This window comes from Pleuronectes platessa, chromosome 14 (genome assembly GCF_947347685.1).
Source record: "Pleuronectes platessa chromosome 14, fPlePla1.1, whole genome shotgun sequence".
NCBI lineage: Eukaryota > Metazoa > Chordata > Actinopteri > Pleuronectiformes > Pleuronectidae > Pleuronectes > Pleuronectes platessa.
In genome coordinates, this window is record NC_070639.1 from 8,788,829 (window position 1) to 8,808,638 (window position 19,810).

Sequence of the window (19,810 nt, forward strand, 5' to 3'; positions counted from 1 at the left end):
TGTAAACAAGCCTTTTTTCATTATGAGATGATTTTGAAGGTCTCCTCACCGGCGACATGTTTTCAGGTTGTCCATCCGTATGTAGACTATTTAAAAACGTTCACGTGGAATCTCAAATGAACCGATTAGACTTTGTTGGTCAAAGGTCAAGGAGACCTCACAAAGTATGTCTGATGTTTTTCTTGAATGTGATGTCTTAAGATCAGGTTGAGGGCATTTCTACAAAATTGGCACAGCGTTCACACACCAGCATATTTCATTTGAACAATATCATTTATCAGTTTAAGTCTGTAACAGTTTTAAGAAGAAATTTGTTCCAGAGTAAAGACAAATTCCTCTTTCATCCTTCATGCGAACAAACATCTGGACTCAACTGTGCAAACTGGTTACAGAAAAATGAACACAAACAAAGGTTGTGAGATATTCACAAAAACACAGATCTACATAAAACCCAATACCGAAATATAATCCAGAAACCTCTACAGTAAAATCTCCTCAAATAGGTAATCAACAAAACAAAACAAAAAAAAAAATATATATACAAGTACAAAAAGTACGGCCTCATCTCCTCAGTGCTGAGATGACCTGTTGCATGGTGGTTGCTGCCTTCATCAGCTCTTGCTGTTTCCGTTGTAACTCTGTAAAAACAATATATTGTTATTAATGTTGAATTCATAGAAAGAAAGTAGATCAATGGAGTATTAAGCGTTTGTTGGGCCTTGGGGGGAAGTCTGTGCTTTACTGAGTGACACATACCAGTCCTGAAATGGACGTTTTAAGGCCTAACAAAGGCTCTTTTACCTCAGACAACATCCCATAAAATAAACTGCAATGAAATGTAGTGACCAGACCAAAAAACTGGCCTTTAGGGGGCGCCAAAACATAGGTCACGACCATAGCACTGTGCAGATTTCGATATTTCAGTATCAACTTTAGATTTTCAGGTCTGTAATCTTTACACAACTTCAGCTTCCATCAGTCTGTAAGTGTTTACATGTGAGGGCCAGAAGGTACCAGCCTCACTGTCTCTAGAGTAACAATGTTAAAAAGTGGACCTCACCTGTCTGCTGCTTGGCCACAATCTCCTCCAGCTTCCCAGAAGCCGCCATCACTTTCAGCGCATGATTGCAATCTGTGGAAAGAAGAGAGAGTCTTAACCAATACTGCAGGGTTAAAAACATAAATAAACCAGGTTGTCTCAGGAACTCTTACCGTCCTCACTGGCCTGGTCTGACTGAATTCTGCCGGCAATATCATTCATCTCATTAATGAAATCTGTGAAAATGGCCTGTGTGCATCCTGCAGCATTGCAGCTTTTCCAGAAGCTCTGGGAGTCGATGCTGGGCTCCAGGTCCGAGGGAGGCTCCACAGGATGCGGTGGAGAGGAGACGCAGATGGGTTCAGGTGGAGCCTTGGAACTGGACGAGCTGGTGCAGGGAGGGGAGCCAGGAGGACTGAGGGGTTTGGATTGGTCAACAGAGGGAGGGGAACCAGTGGAGCTTTGCTGTGGGACGGAGGGTCCAGCGGTGTGTTGATCAGGACTGGACCCTGAGATATGAGAGAAAGATCGAGCACCATATGTACAACACATGGTAGCATGGAAGTGAAAAAAACAGCTCCTAACTCTGAATGGAAGTGATGATTTCTGTGTTTGGCCTGGCTCAGGTTAAACCCTTTGAAAAACACATATAGATAATGAATACCATAGAACTCCTTTTATAATGTAGTTTGAGAATCATAACTGAAAATAAACACAATTAAATACATCTAAGAATTAACAATTACTGTCTTAAGATAACTGTTAAGGTGCAGCCACAGAATACAGTCATACTTGACGATTCCTATAAAATGTATCATTTGACTGCATTTCATACAAATTTTGGAAAACGTACCTTCATCTTTCTTTTCCTCCTCTTCCTCTTTAACCAGATGGGGACAGCTCACTACCATCGCTGGAGGAGTGAGATCCGAACTCTGTGAAGGTGACATGCACATCAGGAAAGGAAACTGCAGACTCTCCGAATCATTCTGAGACCAAGCAAACGTGATCTCATGTCACAGCGGTGATGATATAAACCAAATTATCAATCACACGTGAAATCATATTGTATGTAGATTTTGGGATTAAATAATCCCTGCAGCTGATTCATTCAAATGATTTTAAAGAAGCAAAAGACTAAATCTTATCTATATAAATTAGGACAACTTGTATTTGTCCATTATTCTCGCTCTTCACACGCTGTGTCCTGCTACCTATCTTGTAGTATATCTCCATACAATCTGTATGTCTATGTTTATGCACTAATTGGGGAATAAAGGGGGAAAAATGAAAGAAATAAGGAAAACTGTCAAATGTAGAAAACACCAAAAGATGAGAATGTATATCTGTTCAAAACACAAACAACCTTTGTGCACCGGAGCAACTCACTGAATTCATGAGAGGAAGATGCATATCAGCTTATTAAACATCTCGAATGATGATATTAGTGATAAAATATAATGAATACAGAGGCTTCGACCTACTTCCTGCTCTGGAACATAGTTGGCACTTTCATCTATGTCTGACTCTAAAGGGGCAAACAAATCCATATCTGCAGAAAATAGGGAAACATATAGTCAAGAATGATACACGCGCACGCACACACACACACACAGGTTACACTCTCTTATGTGAGTTCACCTAGGTCTGAAGAACTTTCAGTTGTTGTGAAAGTCTGTCCTTTAGCTTGATGTTTCGAGGGGCTCTCCTCCAGCCTGCAACAGAGAGATCACATGTCAAACGTTGTGGTGGCAAGAAACTGCAGGATTTAAGTTTAAAGGAAAATTGACAAATCAAATATATTGCATAAAACTACATTTAACTATAAAAATATAGTGTCATTCTTTTTTACCTGTATTAAGTTTGTACAAACAATCACAAGGATTATTTTATGTTCAATTCTTGCCAATACATCCCTTTCACCTAAATCTTACACACTGGTCCTTTATGACTGAGTACATAATATTTATTTATACATATTTAAGACTTTTCAGGCCTAAAATTCAGGTTATTACATTTTAAATCACAGAAACCTCCTCTTAATAATATCTGAAATCAGGAGATTCTACAGATTCTACACCTTGAAGGTTCAGGGAAGCAAATTGTGACAAACTTACTCGTCTCGACACAACCGTCTCTGCGTCAAACACAAAAGCAGAGTGGTTAAAATCGTCAGAGTCATTCGGAATTGAAACAGTATTAAAAAGATTTATTTGAAGTGATCGTGAATAATGTGTGAATTCTACAGGACTGACACATGTCCTAAAACTTACATAGATCAAACATCTTACATGGATAAAAAAAAAGAAGTTTTCCCTGTTTTACCCAAAATACTAGTAGTATAGTTTAGTAGTAATAGTCATTCCCTGTAAGACACAAAATGTGCACTAATCCTCCCTGAAAATAGTCCCTAAAAAATGTACTATTTCCTCCTACTTGTATGAAATTATCTTTATTTGGAAGTCTTTGAACATTTCATTTTTTTGGTGTTTTGTGGTTTTAACTGATGTGTGTTCTGTCATTGTATCGGATCCGTTACTTTCTCAGTCAAACCTTAGTTGATCCAGCTCCATGGGGATTGGTGGAGGTTCCAGGTTCTGTTGAGTTGGAGTTGAACCCCTTCACCAAACCATTGCATTGTGTGTCTGGGATAAAGAAAAACACTTGTGTCAAAAAAAAAAATTCACATTAAAAACCGAAGGAGTACAAATTCAAAGATGTTCTCTTACTCTGTGGCTGTTGGTGTTGGAAGCAGTACAACCCGGTGCATAAAAACACATACATGTAATTGAACGTAAATGATCAGTTATTCAAATAAACTTGTAGCAGTTCAGGTGTCTTCAGAACACAGGAAGGATTATCTAGTTAAACATGTGTTGAACTGACCCATAACTCCCTTTGACCTGATCTTCAATGTCCTTCGCCCCCTCCTGAACTGCACCAATGTGGTCTCATGAAGCAGTTCGTGAGATCTCTTACGAAAAGTTATGTACAAATTTTCGTATTCTTGGTGGAAAACGCTATATTTTAGCAATGTTTCTTAATAAAAATGCGTTTTTTGATGTTTGATTTGTTAGTTATTACGAAGATTTTTCAAGTTTCTGTCGTATCTAAGGTGGTTGCTATGGACGCGTTTGTCGCTCCTTGCCGTCAAACCGGAATACTTTGTAAATTGCCCGCGTTACTATTTATCCATATAGTGCAATGCATCAGTAGAAGAAAGACACACAAGATGTGTATTGAATCCGGACAAAATGCCTGTTTATTTTCCTCCCCTCGTCAATTCCTCGTTCCGCAGTACATAACCACTTAATAACCACACACCAACTTCCACATAAAATAGCCTACTAACTAACTAGTCCTTACCTAATCGATTATTTAATATCATGACGTTAGTTTTTGTAATTTTCACTTCACTTACGTAACACGATCAGTGCGCCAGACGTTGCGTCATTCTCCTTTGCCCCCTGCCTGGGTAAGTCCTCGAATTTATTTATATCGCAAATTCTAATACTTACGTAATAAACGTGGTTTTTATTTGTCCGTCTCCCTGTTGGACCTGTGACCCCAATTTCAGTGGAATACTAAGTCTCTGTTAAGTAGTTCTATATACATATATATATATATATATATATATACACAGCTTCAAAAGTTACCATAAACTTACGCGAAGTTTAAGCAAGGGGGGGACAATGCATAAGGAAACGGTTGTTGTTTATTATTGCGTGTTTGAAGGAATCTGTGGAATAATTACAATAGTTTGTCAATTATTTCTTTCCTGTATGTCTCACTAGCTTAATGTTTCGATATCAAAGACAAAACACGTTGTATTCAAGATCTACGGAACCCTGGCTACTGTGGCCCTATCATATATAGTGGCTTTAACATGTTTAATCTGTATTATTTAGGCAGTATGTCATCAGAAGATGATGTAGAGACTCATCTTGATGAGATGGTCAAAGTAGCAAAAACTCTGACCAAAGATCTCAACACAACTCTGGTAAAGAGAAAAAAGTAATATAAGGTAAAGACATTTTAATATGATATTTAACGGTGACATTTCCCATTATATGCTAGTAAGAACAGTCTAAATGAAAAAGGACAGTGATACACATTGTGTCCAAGCGTCTTGTGGTGTCATGGCCTAAGTTTTCTCTAAAACTGGAGTCAGATTTATCATGATGATCCCTTTGATGAACTCAAAATTGTATGAAACTTGTTTGAACTGTGGTAAAAGTCCAAATATTAAATGAAAATATGTGGTAAATATACTTTATTTATAAATATAGATTTTTTATTTGCAGGGTCTTACCTGGGTATTTTGGTTGACAGCTCTCTTTGGAGTTGAAGAGTGGGAGACTGGGAGAGGAGGATGGGTAACTCTGTCCAGGAGGCGAATGGGAGGTGGATGGGGCTGTGGCAGGAGCTGTAGGTGCAGGGTCTAATGTACAGTTGGCAAAAGAGAATAAACACAAATGACAACGTAAATACTTTTGAATGTATTCCAGGATGTCTATTGAAACTAACTTGAATGTTAGTAAGATTAGACTTGTAAACATAATGAAAAATCAATTTTGAAGAGTGCCTGATTATTGGATGGTCCACAATCTCAAAGTGCACATTTTATCAATGGAACACCAAAGTGGCCAATTTGCATGAACATTATATTACAATCCTAAAATCTGGGAGACTTAAGCTGGCCAAAAACCATCTCAGATAAAAGTCACCATCACCTGGCCTAACTCATTGTGCACAGTGTAAACCAAAGAAAGACTCAAGCATTGATTATCTTGGCAAGTTCCTCTGTTTTTGTAGTCTGTCATGTTGTGCACATAAAACTTATTTCCAGCATAGGCAACACATACACAAATATTGAAAACAGAATTACGGTTATTTTGGTGCAACCAACCATCTGACAACTTTGCTGGTTTGATAGACTCTTACATGTGTTTTTAGGAGGATGACAGAGACATATCCATTGAAACCACAACCGCCCAAACCCTTCCCAAGAAACAAATCTGGCAAACAATGGGCACAAGCAAGGCGATGAGCTATGTACATATTTCTTGTGTCCTTCATAGGTTCAGAGGTAAGCACAGACAAACATCTTCTCATCTTATGGCAAATAAATGATCATGTGGCCCTTCTTACCACAAGCTGTCAAGAAGAGGCTGAATGTTTTTTCGTCTTCCTCCTCCTTGGCTACCCGATGAAGAGGGGATTCAGCCAGTTCCCTCGGTCTCTCTGGATCCACCGGAGTTAAATTGTTGGCCTTCTCTCTCCTAACTATCACTGTTTGAAAAAGAGTTATCATAGGTCATGATTAAATGTTGACACCATGCATGTCTTCTGCACATGTCATGGAATATGTAGCTGTATTATGCCATACTGTTGTATAAGGGCACTCAATTTAATGACAATTATAATAATAGGCTTTATCAAGTACTGAAAAAGTGTGAGAAAAGGTAAGTATCTCGATATTACCTATTTGTGAGTGTTAATCTATCTTGATCCTGTACATTACACAAGAACAATTAATTATACTGTCTCATTTCACAACATTTCTGGCATTATTAGACATTCATTATAAATGCCTAGATAGACATTACATAGCTGCCAGTGAGGTCTCATAAAACCATACTGAGCTACATTTGGTAGAACGACTGTGTCGTCTGTGGCTGGGTTGGCCTTACCGATATATAGCCAAAATGTTATCTTAAGGTAGTTCTCAACTGAAATAATGTGATATGGAAGTCTGGTGACCTAAAAAAAACTGTCAACTTTTAATTCTGATTATTGTGACTATTCTACTTTTTAATTCCACATTTATAAATTTCAAAGTTGTACTTCATCTCACGTTATTAAACATCTCCTGATACACAGTGGCAATCTTAGCGTAGTAGAGCCTGTGAAGGACATAGTCAGCAGCACAGGAGCTAGGTCAAGAATAAATGCTAAAGCGTATTCAGCTTATATGTTTAGGATCTAATTGGTGCTTATTAAAAAATATAATGAGCCAGAAGTTAAGGGAGTAACATTTTTATAATCTTAAAAGGTTCCTAATCACATGTTTATGGACTGCATATGTAAAAATAAAGCTACAAAAATTGTTTTGCAAATTTAACTCTGGAATTTGGATAGCTTGGACAATTTGTGGAGAAAGTGCAGCGGATGGATAAGGCAGCATGAAGTCATGAACAACATTGTTGATAAAACGAAGGCAGAATACAAATATTGCACAAGAATATTTACAATTTGATTTTCAGGTTAAACGCTGGAGTTGCTGCCAGTATTGTATGCTTATTAATAATGGCCATACACCAAGGATGACTTTGTAAATTCAAAGAGAGAAAGATTTAAAAGAAATAAACATATTTGGATGATAACTCTGTAATTCTATATATCTGGTCCAAGGGGTTGCGGTTTTCTTCTAATATGGTTTCTGATCACAAAATGTGTAATGATTTGATGAGGGTTCAAAGCTCACTGTAGACTGCATCCCCCCAGAGTTGGTGGTGTGAGATCATGAATTGTAACCAAAAATATTTAATAAAGATTACACTAGCACAAACAAAACATTTTGTGGACTAACCTGACAAGAGGCTTTTATACAGTGAGCGTACTGCTACCACCGAAGCGTTTTCCGTGTCTTTGACTACCTCCAGGCCATTGAGGTAGTCACAGGACACAGAGCCCCTCTTATTGGTCCCAAAAAGAAGAATAGGGTGCAGCCCTGCCATCTTGAATTTGTGAACCTGAAAACAAATCGGGAACATAATCAATATGGATTGACTATTAAAACCAAAAAAGCATTATTTTGTCAGTAGCTCCATATCCTTATTGTTCCAATTGACCATGGCCCTGATCTGGTCAAACAGCATGGCCTATAACCTGTCCACCTTATAGCATTAAAAAGATGCCAAACAAAGTTCATTGAGAGTCCAGTTTGCTTAGAAGGAGTAGGAAAAACTAGTTTGGTGGTATCCAAATTTTGTCAGAGTAAAGCAAAATGACTTTAAACTTTACAGACATCCTTGCTATTATAGTACAAAGTTTAGTTTGATGGAAATCAGAGAGCGACTTAAAAAATGTATTACTCCCTGTTTACTCTTTCCCCAAATTCTGGTCTAGTGGTCATACAGTTTGGCCTTTGAACTATCAAAGCGAGATATTTGAAGTTTTTGTGCCAATTTTCTGGGCAGTAAATTTAGTAAGAAATGGGGCTATGACCTTAGGAGGGTAGAAAAAACAATGACTATCAATTGTATATGTTGTATTGTACGATTGTCTGATTTGAGCATGAATGTTTGTCATATATGTCACCTGAATTTCTTACTTCTTTGTATTTACACTGTTTTCGTAGAAGAAATATAGCACTTCACAAAGACATCTAAAGTTAATCTCTATACCTTTTTATTTTAATCTGTGATTTATTTATGTAATAAGTGTCTTTTAACTGCTATAATGTTACCTATAAGTGCTATACAAATTAAATGTATTATAATAATTATGATAACTATTACTATTGTACATTCATTGTAGCTAGTGTGAAGAGTCAGCAGGCTACAGGTAGTGAAGAGCTTACCAGAACCCGGGCAGCATCGACTAACTTGGAAGTATTACCTCCTTTTTTTAACTTTGCCACCCATTGCTTGCTGGCTTTTTCCTTTGCTTTTTGTAAAGCTTTTTTCATTGGTTGTCGGGCTCCACAAAGTTTGCATATCTTGCAGGCAACACCTATTTGCTGCCTGCAAGATATGCATGTTTTAATAGTCGAGCCTGGCATTTCAACTGAAAGGGAAAAGAGAAAAAAATATTAGAGTTCATCCATCAGAGGCCATGTTATCTTATAATAAATTGGTCTTTTAATAACTATAGTGTCCTCCTATTAGTGATCAATTGGTCAGGAGTGAACAGTTTGTCAAGATTGTCAGAATAATATTACCTTCTTGGTGTGCAAAGGAAGATATTGATATCTGAGGGAAAACAGACAAAACATAGGTTGCTATAAAACATCTATGAACTAATTAACACTTATTAACAATTTGCAGCTGCAAATAGTGAACAGGAGACAGGACCATATTACCGCAGGTTTGGCTTATCTGTGAGTGGAAAACTATGTCCAGGAGCATTACAGAATATTACCCTAGTTCTTTAAGAATTTTATGATAAGCATTTGATTTAACTAACTACTCGTAAACAATTGCATATGGAGACCATGTTTTTCCACATTTGTTGATTTTCATCATCATTATTATTATTATTACTATTAATAAAGTATATTTTAGATCGAGGACAGCCATCGTTATTTGAGTAAAAGAACATCCCTGTGTGAGAATCCTTGCCTCTAAGATTCTTCCTGGACTTTGCAGACATATTACTTCTGCTAGTCAATACAACAAAATGTGTGGCCTGAACTTTGAATGGAGGTCAGTTGTTCCAACAGTCATTAAACCAAAATCACATAAAAAAATATATATTTACATATTATAGATGTGTCCTGATATTAGCAGTTCTGGACTGATATATAACTTACATTACTGAACGTTTGATGTCTTGGCTTTTGTATGCTCTTGAATTGACTGTATTGGCAACTTTTAAGCTATCAGACTGTATATGATACCATAATATAGTATTACTGAATATAACTTACCCTATATAGCAAATCTAAACTAACCCTTGTTGGACGTGACCCCTCATCTTACTTGAAAACAATCTGGGGTTGTAACTGTCTGCTAAACCTGCCAGTTTATGCAGATTGTTTCATTTGTGATTTGGGTTGTGTTTATTTTGTTCTGTATGTTCAAGTTAGTGTTGTGTTATTTAAGTTAGTGATTTTTTTAGTTGTCTTTTGAAACGTAGCGACTCCCCTCACATAAGTGCCTGTAGTTTTACGGAGCGGACCGTTTCAATAAAAAAAGCTTCCTTACCTCGTTCCGCCCGGCGAGGGGTGTTCAACTATGATCGTTAGTTCCGTAAGGTTGGGAATTGCCGTACAGCTGGCGTCCTGTCGTTACTGCTGCTACCATCCTTGAGACGCAGCTGTACGGCCGGTGTTTTAGCTCTGCCTCGGACCGGAAGCGAGGTATTCGGTGTGTTTGTTAAAACGGTCCGCCTCTTAAAACTACAGGCACATATTCGAGGGGAGTCGCTACGTTTAAAAAGACAACAAATTACTAACTTAAGTAACACAATACATACTTGAACACTGAGAACAAAATGAACCCAACCCAAATAACAAATGAAACAATCTGAATAAACTGGCAGGTTTAGCAGACAGTTACAGGGGTTACTTTAATGTTACTTTATGTGTTAGCTTAGTGTGTGCATTTAGCTTTAACAGTTACTACTGACTAATGTTGGTCTTCAAACCACCGTCACAGAGGAAGAAATAGAACTTGAATAATCAAATACATGCAGACTGTCGCATTGATTAATCATTCATAGAATTAGAACTGAGTTTTGCTTTAAGTGGCATTAGTAGTTAGCGATAAACGATTTACCTACTTTTCAATGATGAGTGACCTGCGGGCGAAAAATGCACTCTCACTCGTTTGCATTCTCAGTCGGTAGAGTTAACCCCACACAACATCTGCAGCGCCACCCCGCGACATTTTTGACGGAGCAACATCTGTACGATCGTTTCGAATAGTAGATGAGAATCATTGCTAATTTGCAGAGTAAAAATATACACTTTGTTTCTTACATTGTCTCCTCTTTAGATACGTCTAAAGGCTAAGCTAAATGACCAGACGTCCCGGTTTATCCGGGCATGTTTCCTAATCTAGATATCTATAAAACACTAAATGTTTTCAAATTTCACTACCTAATTTCCAAGGTTTCAATCAGAATCAAAATAACAATTACATAAAGCAATACATATGTTCCATCGCCTGCATGGGGGTTTAGCAGGTTCTGGCGTTATTTTAGTCACGTAACCCTGTAAAAAAAAAAGGTAACAAAACACCATGGTGTGTGCCGTTGTCACGGCTAGCCTATGAGCTTGCATCTCTCTCTGACCGGACGTCATCAGTCTGATACTAGTTGGTAGGCAAGCCTGTCAATCACTAATTTCCATGTCCGTTGCTGGCCAATGGCTTAGAGGCGGAACAGACCAACAATAATAATAATAATAACACAATATTATCAATACACAATGAACAGTTCAGACCTGTACAGTTAGATTCTCCTCAGTTGTAGATTTTCCTTGAATATTTTCTTTCTCTGAATGGTTTTAATAAGGAAATTCTAAAATTCATGCAATAAACTCAAGCTGAGATATTTAGCATCTTATTTATTTATCGTTAAGTTCAAGTTGAGGGAATGCCGACAAAATTGGCACAAACGTTCACACACCAGCATATTTCACTTTAACAATATCATTATCAGTTTAAGTCTGTAACAGTTTTAAGAAGAAATTTGTACCAGACTTAAGACAAATTCCTCTTTCATCCCTCATGCCATCAAACCAGAAAACTGGATTCAACTGTGCAAACTAGATACAGAAAATTAACACAAACAAAGCTAAAAACGCGGCTGTTAACTGCCACATTATTGAATCTAGCTTGGTTTAAGTTGTATAAATGAGGGATGTATATACAAGTCCCTTTTGGAACCAGGTTGTGAGATATTCACAAATACACAGATCTACATATAACCCAATACAGAATTAAAATCCAGTCATGATCAAAATAATTATTGTGGGTCAGTTTAACTATAGTATATACTGACCTCAAATGGTTTATCAACAAAAAAAAAAAAATATACAATTTTTTTTAAGGAAAATCAATAAAACTATATAAAATGCAGTTCATAATTTGTTCTAAAAATATCAAAGTTCATAATTGTAAATGCAAAAGAAGGAAAGTTTAAGTCAGAGGACGGCCTCATCTCCTCAGTGCTAAGAAGACATGTTGCATGGCGGCTGCTGCCTTCATCAGCTCCTGCTGTTTCCGTTGTAACTCTGCAAAAACGATATATTGTTATTTATTAAAGTTGATGAATTTATAGAAAGAAAGTAGATCAGTGCTTTACGCCTTGTTTACTATTAAACAAGTTGTATTTCAGATGCAATTTCTTCTGCCACATCGTTGAGTCAATGCTAATAAATCCTGTGTGGTTATTTATAGAGACGGCTGTTAGCTGGTCCCATATTTTAGCAGCACAACTTCCCAGAGCTGGTAGTAACACATTTTAATTACGTTCATATTCTAGTAGTCTGATGATTTTTTTTTTAAACAGCTCATCAATTATCAAAATAGTTTATGGTTAGGGTTAGGGTTTTAATTTTCCAGATTCTAATCGAATAATTGTCTCATCATTACAACTCTGTGTGCTGCCCATTGTTAGCCCAGTTTTCATCCCTGTCCATTTTCCATCGAGCAAGATTAGCACAAACTACTGGATGGAGGCGGGAAGAGCCGGCATGGGTCCGGAAAGAACCGATTTCAGTTAGGTGGGGATCTGGATCAGTCGTCCGATCCTGGAATTTTCTTTTCAATATCTTTAACATTGACATTTTTTGCTATTTTCACTGTTTTCCCAGGAATAATTCATGGCTCTTGATGAAACAAATCAAGCATATTTAAGAAAATTAGTGCAAAGGCTCTTTTACCTCAGACAATATCCCATAAAACAAACCAAAACACTGGCCTGAAGGGGGCGCCAACACATAGGACATGACCATAGCACGCAGTCTCAACTTTAGATTTTCAGGTCTGTAATCTTTACACAACTTCAGCTTCCATCAGTCTGTAAGTGTTTACATGTGAGGGCCAGAAGGTACCAGCCTCACTGTCTCTAGAGTAACAATGTTAAAAAGTCCACCTCACCTGTCTGCTGCTTGGCCACAATCTCCTCCAGCTTCCCAGAAGCCGCCATCACTTTCAGCGCATGATTGCAATCTGTGGAAAGAAGAGAGAGTCTTAACCAATACTGCAGGGTTAAAAACATAAATAAACCAGGTTGTCCCGGGAACTCTTACCGTCCTCACTGGCCTGGTCTGACTGAATTCTGCCGGCAATATCATTCATCTCATTAATGAAATCTGTGAAAATGGCCTGTGTGCATCCTGCAGCATTGCAGCTTTTCCAGAAGCTCTGGGAGTCGATGCTGGGCTCCGGGTCCGAGGGAGGCTCCACTGGATGCGGTGGAGAGGAGACGCAGATGGGTTCAGGTGGAGCCTTGGAACTGGACGAGCTGGTGCAGGGAGGGGAGCCAGGAGGACTGAGGGGTTTGGATTGGTCAACAGAGGGAGGGGAACCAGTGGAGCTTTGCTGTGGGACGGAGGGTCCAGCGGTGTGTTGATCAGGACTGGACCCTGAGATATGAGAGAGAGAGAGAGAGAGAGAGAGAGAGAGAGAGAGAGAGAGAGAGAGAGAGAGAGAGAGAGAGATAGATACACATGGTAGCAAGTGAAAGCTTTCTATCGGGCTCACGATTCTGATGCCTGGACTTTGCATGAAGGCCGATACCAAAGACTGATCCAGCACAAGTGCATTTAAAAAATAACAAATCAATCAAATATACAAAAACTTATATAATATATTTTAACAGCTGTTTGCTCCTAACTCTGAATGGAAGTGAGGATTTCTGCTATAAGTAATTGGCCTGGCTCAGGTTAAACCCTTTAAAAACACATACAGATAATGAATACCATAGAACTCCTTTTATAATGTAGTTTGAAAATAAACACAATTAAATACATCTAGGAATTAACAATTACTGTCTTAAGACAACTGTTAAGGTGCAGCCACAGAATACAGTCATACTTGACGATTCCTATAAAATGCATCATTTGACTGCATTTCATACAAATTTTAAGAGGAAAACGTACCTTCATCTTTCTTTCCCTCCTCCTCCTCCTCCTCCTCCTCCTCCTCTTTAACCACTTGGGTACATTTCACTACTATCTCTAGAGAGAGAGAGAGAGAGAGAGAGAGAGAGAGAGAGAGAGAGAGAGAGAGATATACACATGGTAGCAAGTGAAAGCTTTCTATCGGGCTCACGATTCTGATGCCTGGACTTTGCATGAAGGCCGATACCAAAGACTGATCCAGCACAAGTGCATTTAAAAAACAACAAATCAATCAAATATACAAAAACTTATATAATATATTTTAACAGCTGTTTGCTCCTAACTCTGAATGGAAGTGAGGATTTCTGCTATAAGTAATTGGCCTGGCTCAGGTTAAACCCTTTAAAAACACATACAGATAATGAATACCATAGAACTCCTTTTATAATGTAGTTTGAAAATAAACACTATTAAATACATCTAGGAATTAACAATTACTGTCTTAAGACAACTGTTAAGGTGCAGCCACAGAATACAGTCATACTTGACGATTCCCATAAAATGCATCATTTGACTGCATTTCATACAAATTTTAAGAGGAAAACGTACCTTCATCTTTCTTTCCCTCCTCCTCCTCCTCCTCCTCCTCCTCTTTAACCACTTGGGTACATTTCACTACCATCGCTGGAGGAGTGGGATCCGAACTCTGTGAAGGTGACATGCACATCCGGAAAGGAAACAGCAGACTCTCCGAATCATTCTGAGACCAAGCAAACGTGATCTCATGTCACAGCGGGGATGATATAAACCAAATTATCAATCACACGTGAAAACATATTGTATATAGATTATGTGATTAAATTATCCTTGCAGCTGATTAATTAAATGACGATTAAATGATCTTGAAGACGCAAAAGACAAAATCTTATTGTGCACTTAATTATCAATTTGGAAAACCGGTATTTGTCCATTATTTGTTTTCTGTTTATTTTATTATTACCATCATGATTTATTTGTTATTCTCGTTCTTCACACGCTGTGTCCTGCTACCTATCTAGTAGTATATCTACATACTATCTGTATTTCTATGTTTATGCACTAATTGAGGAATAAAGGTGGAAAAATGAAAGAAATAAGGAAAACTGTCAAATGTAGAAAACACCAAAAAATGAGAATGTATATCTGTTCAAAACACAAACAACCTTTGTGCACCGGAGCAACTCACTGAATTCCTGGTTGATTCATTTTCATCTGTATTTGTCCCGCGGTTCTCATCCTCCAGGTGATTTCCTACAGTGAGTTTACAAACCAATTGTCTTCAGCAACCTGTTTCCGTTGTACAGTCGGTAATATAATCTGAATGTGAGGGTTTACCTGAGGGAGACTGTGAGGGACCGTCCTGTCTGTGAAGGCAGAAGAATCATCAATGAATTATCCTCTACTGTCATTTTCATACCGAGAGACCAGCCGAAAGAGAAACTGTGCATGGTGAAGTAATCAGCAGCTGTTGTTGTGTCTCAGTCTTACCTGACAAACTGAAGCACAGTGAAGAAGAGGAGAAGAATGAACGACAGAGAAGATGCATATCAGATTAATAAACATCTTGAATGATGATAAAATATATTGAATACAGAGGCTTCGACCTACTTCCTGCTCTGGAACATAGTTGGCACTTTCATCTATGTCTGACTCTAAAGGGGCAAACAAATCCATATCTGCAGAAAACAGGGAATCATATAGATCAGTATGTGATTCAAGAGTGATCCACAAGAACACACACACACACACACACACACACACACATGTGTTACACTCTCGTATATGACTTCACCTGAGTCTGAAGAATTTTCAGTTGTTGTGAAAGTCTGTCCTTTAGCTTGACATTTCGAGTGGCTCTCCTCCAGCCTGCAACAGAGAGATCACATGTCAAACGTTGTGGTGGCAAGAAACTGCAGGATTTAAGTGTAAAGGAAAATTGACAAATCAAATATATTGAATAAAACTACATTTAACTATAAAAATATAGTGTTATTCTTTTTTACCTGTATTAAGTCTGTACATATTAAGGAGTATCTACCATATTGATTTGAATTAACCACATATGAAGAAATATCTGAGGCTCAGAATTACCTAAACTAATAATTGAGGATAAAGTGCAGTAGCTGAGAAGAGAATAATGTTTCAAAGGGCAACAAAAGTAGCATTAAATGAACGAACGCAAATTACTTAATGGTTCAGTGTGTATAATTTAATGACATCTAGTGGTGAAGTTGCATGTTGCAGCTGAATACCCTCACCTCACCCTTCTTTTCCAAACATTAGAGAGAACCTTTGGTAGCCTTCAGTTTTCATAAAAGCTCAAAAGGTCTTTAGTTTGTCCAGTCTGGGCTGCTCTAAAAAATATGGTGGCCTCCATTGAGAGGAGCCGCTCCTGATGTAAATATAAAGTATTTAAATATAAAGGGCCCATTCTAGGGTAAAGAAAACCACACTTTAGATGATTAGTGAAAACATCACAAGGATTATTTTTTTGTTCAATTCTTGCCATAGCTCCCTTTCACCCAAATCTTACACACTGGACATTTAAGACCTAGTATATAATATTTACTTATACATATTTAAGACTTTTCAGGTCTAAAATTCACATTTTAAATCGCAGTAACCTCCTCTTAATAATATCTGAATATTCTACAGATTCTACACTTTGAAGGTTAAGGGATGCAAATTAAGACAAACTTACTCGTCTCGACACAACCGTCTCTGCGTCAAACACAAAAGCAGAATGGTCAAAATCCCAGAGTCATTCGGAATTGAAACAGTATTAAAAAGATTTGTTTGAAGTGGTCGTGAATAATGAGTGAACCTTGACAGGCAATCGTGTCGGAGCGCAGGGCGATTCGGAGGCGCTGCTGGAAACCGACGGTCCGGCTGCTGTAGAATCCTCTGTCAGGTAGAAAGTCGATTCAGCTGTGAGGCTAAAAGCTGAAACACCTTAGGACAGAAGATGTGAGACTCTCCGAGCAGAACTTACCATCACCGTTCCTCTGATATGACGAAAGAGCGTGTTTGTCACAATAGCACCTGAAAACACACACGGTTATCACAACATGATCAGATGAGAGAAGATCAAAAATATTTAGGCTTCTTATCAACTAATTGAGGAAGATGTTTGATAAACTCACATGACCACGCCGTGAGACAAACTATCCAGACTGATGTGTCCTTCTTTCTTCTCACAGGTGAGACAGTGAACCTTGATGACAATAAACATATTAAACAGAGTCTGACGCATGATTTGATGTACAATACTGAAATAAAGACATTTTAACAATGACATCTATGTTGACATAATTACATTAAATGACCAAAACCAATAAACAGTCATCCTCTGCAGCACAGACAGGGTTCTATCTTCACCTCTGTCTGGGCGTGTGTGTATATGGACGAAGTACCTCAATGACCCATGTATGGAATTTCACCAAACTTGGTTTGAATATTACTTGGGAGTGTATCTCCAGATGATTAACATTTGGAGTCGAGCGGTCAAGGTCAACACACATATCGTCAGAGAAATACCTTTTCCAATATATCTCCGCAAATAATAGATCTAAATCTGCAAAATGATTTCCCATCATATGATGTTATAGGATAAGTTACGTCATGAAAACGTCACTAGGAAGTTAGTATATAACGTCACACATTATTCGAGTTATCTGAATTCTATAGGACTGACACATGACCTAAAACGTACATAGATCAAAAATGTTCGATGTTCAAAAAATATTAAACCAAAAATACTAGTAGTAAAGTATAATAGTAATAGTCATTCCGTATAGGACACAAAATGTGTATTAATCTTCCCCCGAAAAAAGTCGGGGGAAAGTCCCCAACAAGTACTATTTCCTCCTACTTGTATGAAATTATCTTTAATTGGAAGTTTTTGAACATTCACTTTTTTGGGGTGTTTTGTGGTTTTAACTGATGTGTGTTCTGTCATTGTATCGGATCCGATACTTTCTCAGTCAAACCTTTGTTGATCCAGCTCCATTGGTGGAGGTTCCAGGCTCTGATGAGTTGGAGTTGAACCCCTTCACCAAACCATTGCTTTGTGTGTCTTGGATAAAGAAAAGCACTTGTTTCAAAAATATGTTCACATGAAAAACCGAAGGAGTACATATTCAAAGATGCTCTCTTACTCTGTGGCTGTTGGTGTTGGAAGCAGTACAACCTGGTACATTAAGACACATACATGTAGTTTAATATAAATTATCAGTTATTCAAATAAACCTGTAACCTGCAGTTCAGGCGTCTTCAGAACACAGGAAGGATTTTCTAGTTAAACATGTGTTGAACTGACCCATAACTCCCTTTGGCCTGATCTTCAATGTCCTTCGCCCCCTCCTGAACTGCACAGGGGTAGTGGTAGGACCTCTTGCAGCTTTTGACCTCACACCCAGCAGTGGCGCCCTTTTTCTTACATTTGTGACATCTCTGAAGGAAACGAATTAGTGGCAAGAGTAAAAAAAACTAAACAGCCTCAAGCACACAGTCAGTGGGTCAGACTGGTTCTGAGGTGAAGATGTGAGTGAGATTTACCAGTTTCCTTCCTCGTGTGACCTCCTTCAGCACATCCTCTACGGAGAAACCGAACAGGTCGTCAAACAGAGGGGAGTCCCGGCAATAAATACCAGAGGAAAACAACTGTGAAAACAGAAATGGCACGAGGAGAAATGTGTCGGGCAATGACATTTTAATTCAGACGTGCACGTATCTAAGTGTTTAAATGAAGAAACGCTAAACATATTAAATGAAGCACAAACGTAAAAACCTGTGCATTAAAAGCAGAGATGTGGGACAATATCAAATGAGTACATTGAATCAGGTGAATGACTCAGGATCAAATCTGGATGAAACAGAAATATCTGATTAAATATGTTTGAATTCTAAAGTGTTTAACACTTAATCCACAACCACTCAACCATAAGATCAGGAAAAATAATTAAGCTAATCCTGGTGTGGAATTTCTGGGGCTGATGAAGATATACCGTCTATTGAGGAAAACAAAAAATTATCTCACTGACATATATCCCCAAAGATTTGACAATGATTCCTAAGAAGTTTTAAATCTGCAAATGAAAAAGCAGTAGAGACTCATCATAACACAGTAGAAGAGCAATTCTTGACTTGGCTGTGAAACACACGTATGACCTCTGACCTTTATAATATGAGGATTCAAACACTTCACACTCTGGAGTTCGTGCCCAGACATGAACTCAGCTCTGGTTTCATTTCTCACGTTCTCTGCGGCCACACTCGAGTCTAACTGCAGCTCTTTCTCTGATAACAGTAATAACTCATCTGTGATAGGAGTCAAATGAAGTTTCTGTATAAATGCAAGTTGTTACCAAACAGTTCTGATGAGCAGCGACTTCATCTTTGATGGATAAAGCTCCGGTGGTCGTCGTCTCCTCGGAGCGATTGCAGAGGACACAGGACACGACAGGACCCAGACTCATTTCTCCTCAGAAGATTATTATTATTATTATTAGTAGAAGTATTATTATAATTATAATTATAATTATACAGTTATCCAAGCTGCAGGGTTCGGCAGACACTTCCTGCTGTGATCCTTCGCTGCCTTTATTTTTGGAGGCGGGTTGCCAGGTTGGTAAAAAAAAACAGTGGGACATCCCCCCCATCAAGCGCCAACATTCAGCTTGAATCGTTCGGCAGTGGATGATATAATCCTTGATTTCAGCTCATGTCAAATCAGATACAAAATAAATATTATTTTTTTTATTCATGGCAGTGAAATATATCTGGTAAACATATTTGGAAAAAAAAGTCAAAATGATGGGATTAGCAAACCTGGCAACTCAAATGGACAGTTTCACTTTCATTTCTGGTTTTAGTGACTGGTTCACTTTCATCTTTGACACTGTGTGGAAAATGTATTCACATTAATGTTCCAGAAA

The 19,810-nt window shown here is 38.1% G+C and overlaps 2 protein-coding genes across 10 annotated transcripts; both read right to left on the minus strand.

The window, feature by feature from the left end:
- Positions 1 to 254: 254 nt before the first annotated feature.
- Positions 255 to 19,486, minus strand: LOC128455832 (uncharacterized). 6 transcript variants are annotated; one of them, XM_053439734.1, is made up of 15 exons: positions 19,241 to 19,486; positions 18,432 to 18,536; positions 18,193 to 18,326; positions 18,032 to 18,063; positions 17,864 to 17,949; positions 17,018 to 17,088; positions 16,867 to 16,916; positions 16,699 to 16,778; positions 3,157 to 3,176; positions 2,681 to 2,754; positions 2,524 to 2,591; positions 1,893 to 2,028; positions 1,213 to 1,548; positions 1,061 to 1,132; positions 255 to 638 (listed from the first exon to the last, which is right to left on the minus strand). In XM_053439734.1, the coding sequence occupies exons 1-15, from the start codon at positions 19,349 to 19,351 to the stop codon at positions 562 to 564; spliced, it is 1,452 nt and encodes a 483-aa protein (XP_053295709.1). In that variant the 5' UTR covers positions 19,352 to 19,486; the 3' UTR covers positions 255 to 561. The 6 variants fall into 6 exon arrangements, with proteins under 6 accessions (XP_053295709.1, XP_053295708.1, XP_053295710.1 ...); XM_053439733.1 differs by lacking the exon at positions 3,157 to 3,176 and adding an exon at positions 16,576 to 16,595; XM_053439735.1 differs by lacking the exons at positions 16,699 to 16,778; positions 16,867 to 16,916; positions 17,018 to 17,088; ... (3 more) ...; positions 18,432 to 18,536; positions 19,241 to 19,486 and adding exons at positions 3,593 to 3,684; positions 5,352 to 5,480; positions 6,191 to 6,331; ... (3 more) ...; positions 9,970 to 10,190; positions 10,547 to 10,579.
- On the minus strand, positions 11,319 to 15,354 carry LOC128455835 (histone H3.v1). Of its 4 annotated transcripts, none has more exons than XM_053439741.1 (7): positions 15,210 to 15,354; positions 15,061 to 15,125; positions 14,445 to 14,541; positions 13,875 to 13,952; positions 13,023 to 13,358; positions 12,871 to 12,942; positions 11,319 to 12,002 (listed from the first exon to the last, which is right to left on the minus strand). In XM_053439741.1, exons 3-7 carry the CDS (start codon positions 14,515 to 14,517, stop codon positions 11,926 to 11,928), a joined length of 636 nt encoding a protein of 211 aa, XP_053295716.1. In that variant the 5' UTR covers positions 14,518 to 14,541; positions 15,061 to 15,125; positions 15,210 to 15,354; the 3' UTR covers positions 11,319 to 11,925. The 4 variants fall into 4 exon arrangements, with proteins under 4 accessions (XP_053295716.1, XP_053295715.1, XP_053295718.1 ...); XM_053439740.1 differs by having other exon boundaries at positions 14,445 to 14,595; XM_053439743.1 differs by lacking the exon at positions 13,875 to 13,952.
- Positions 19,487 to 19,810: the final 324 nt, after the last annotated feature.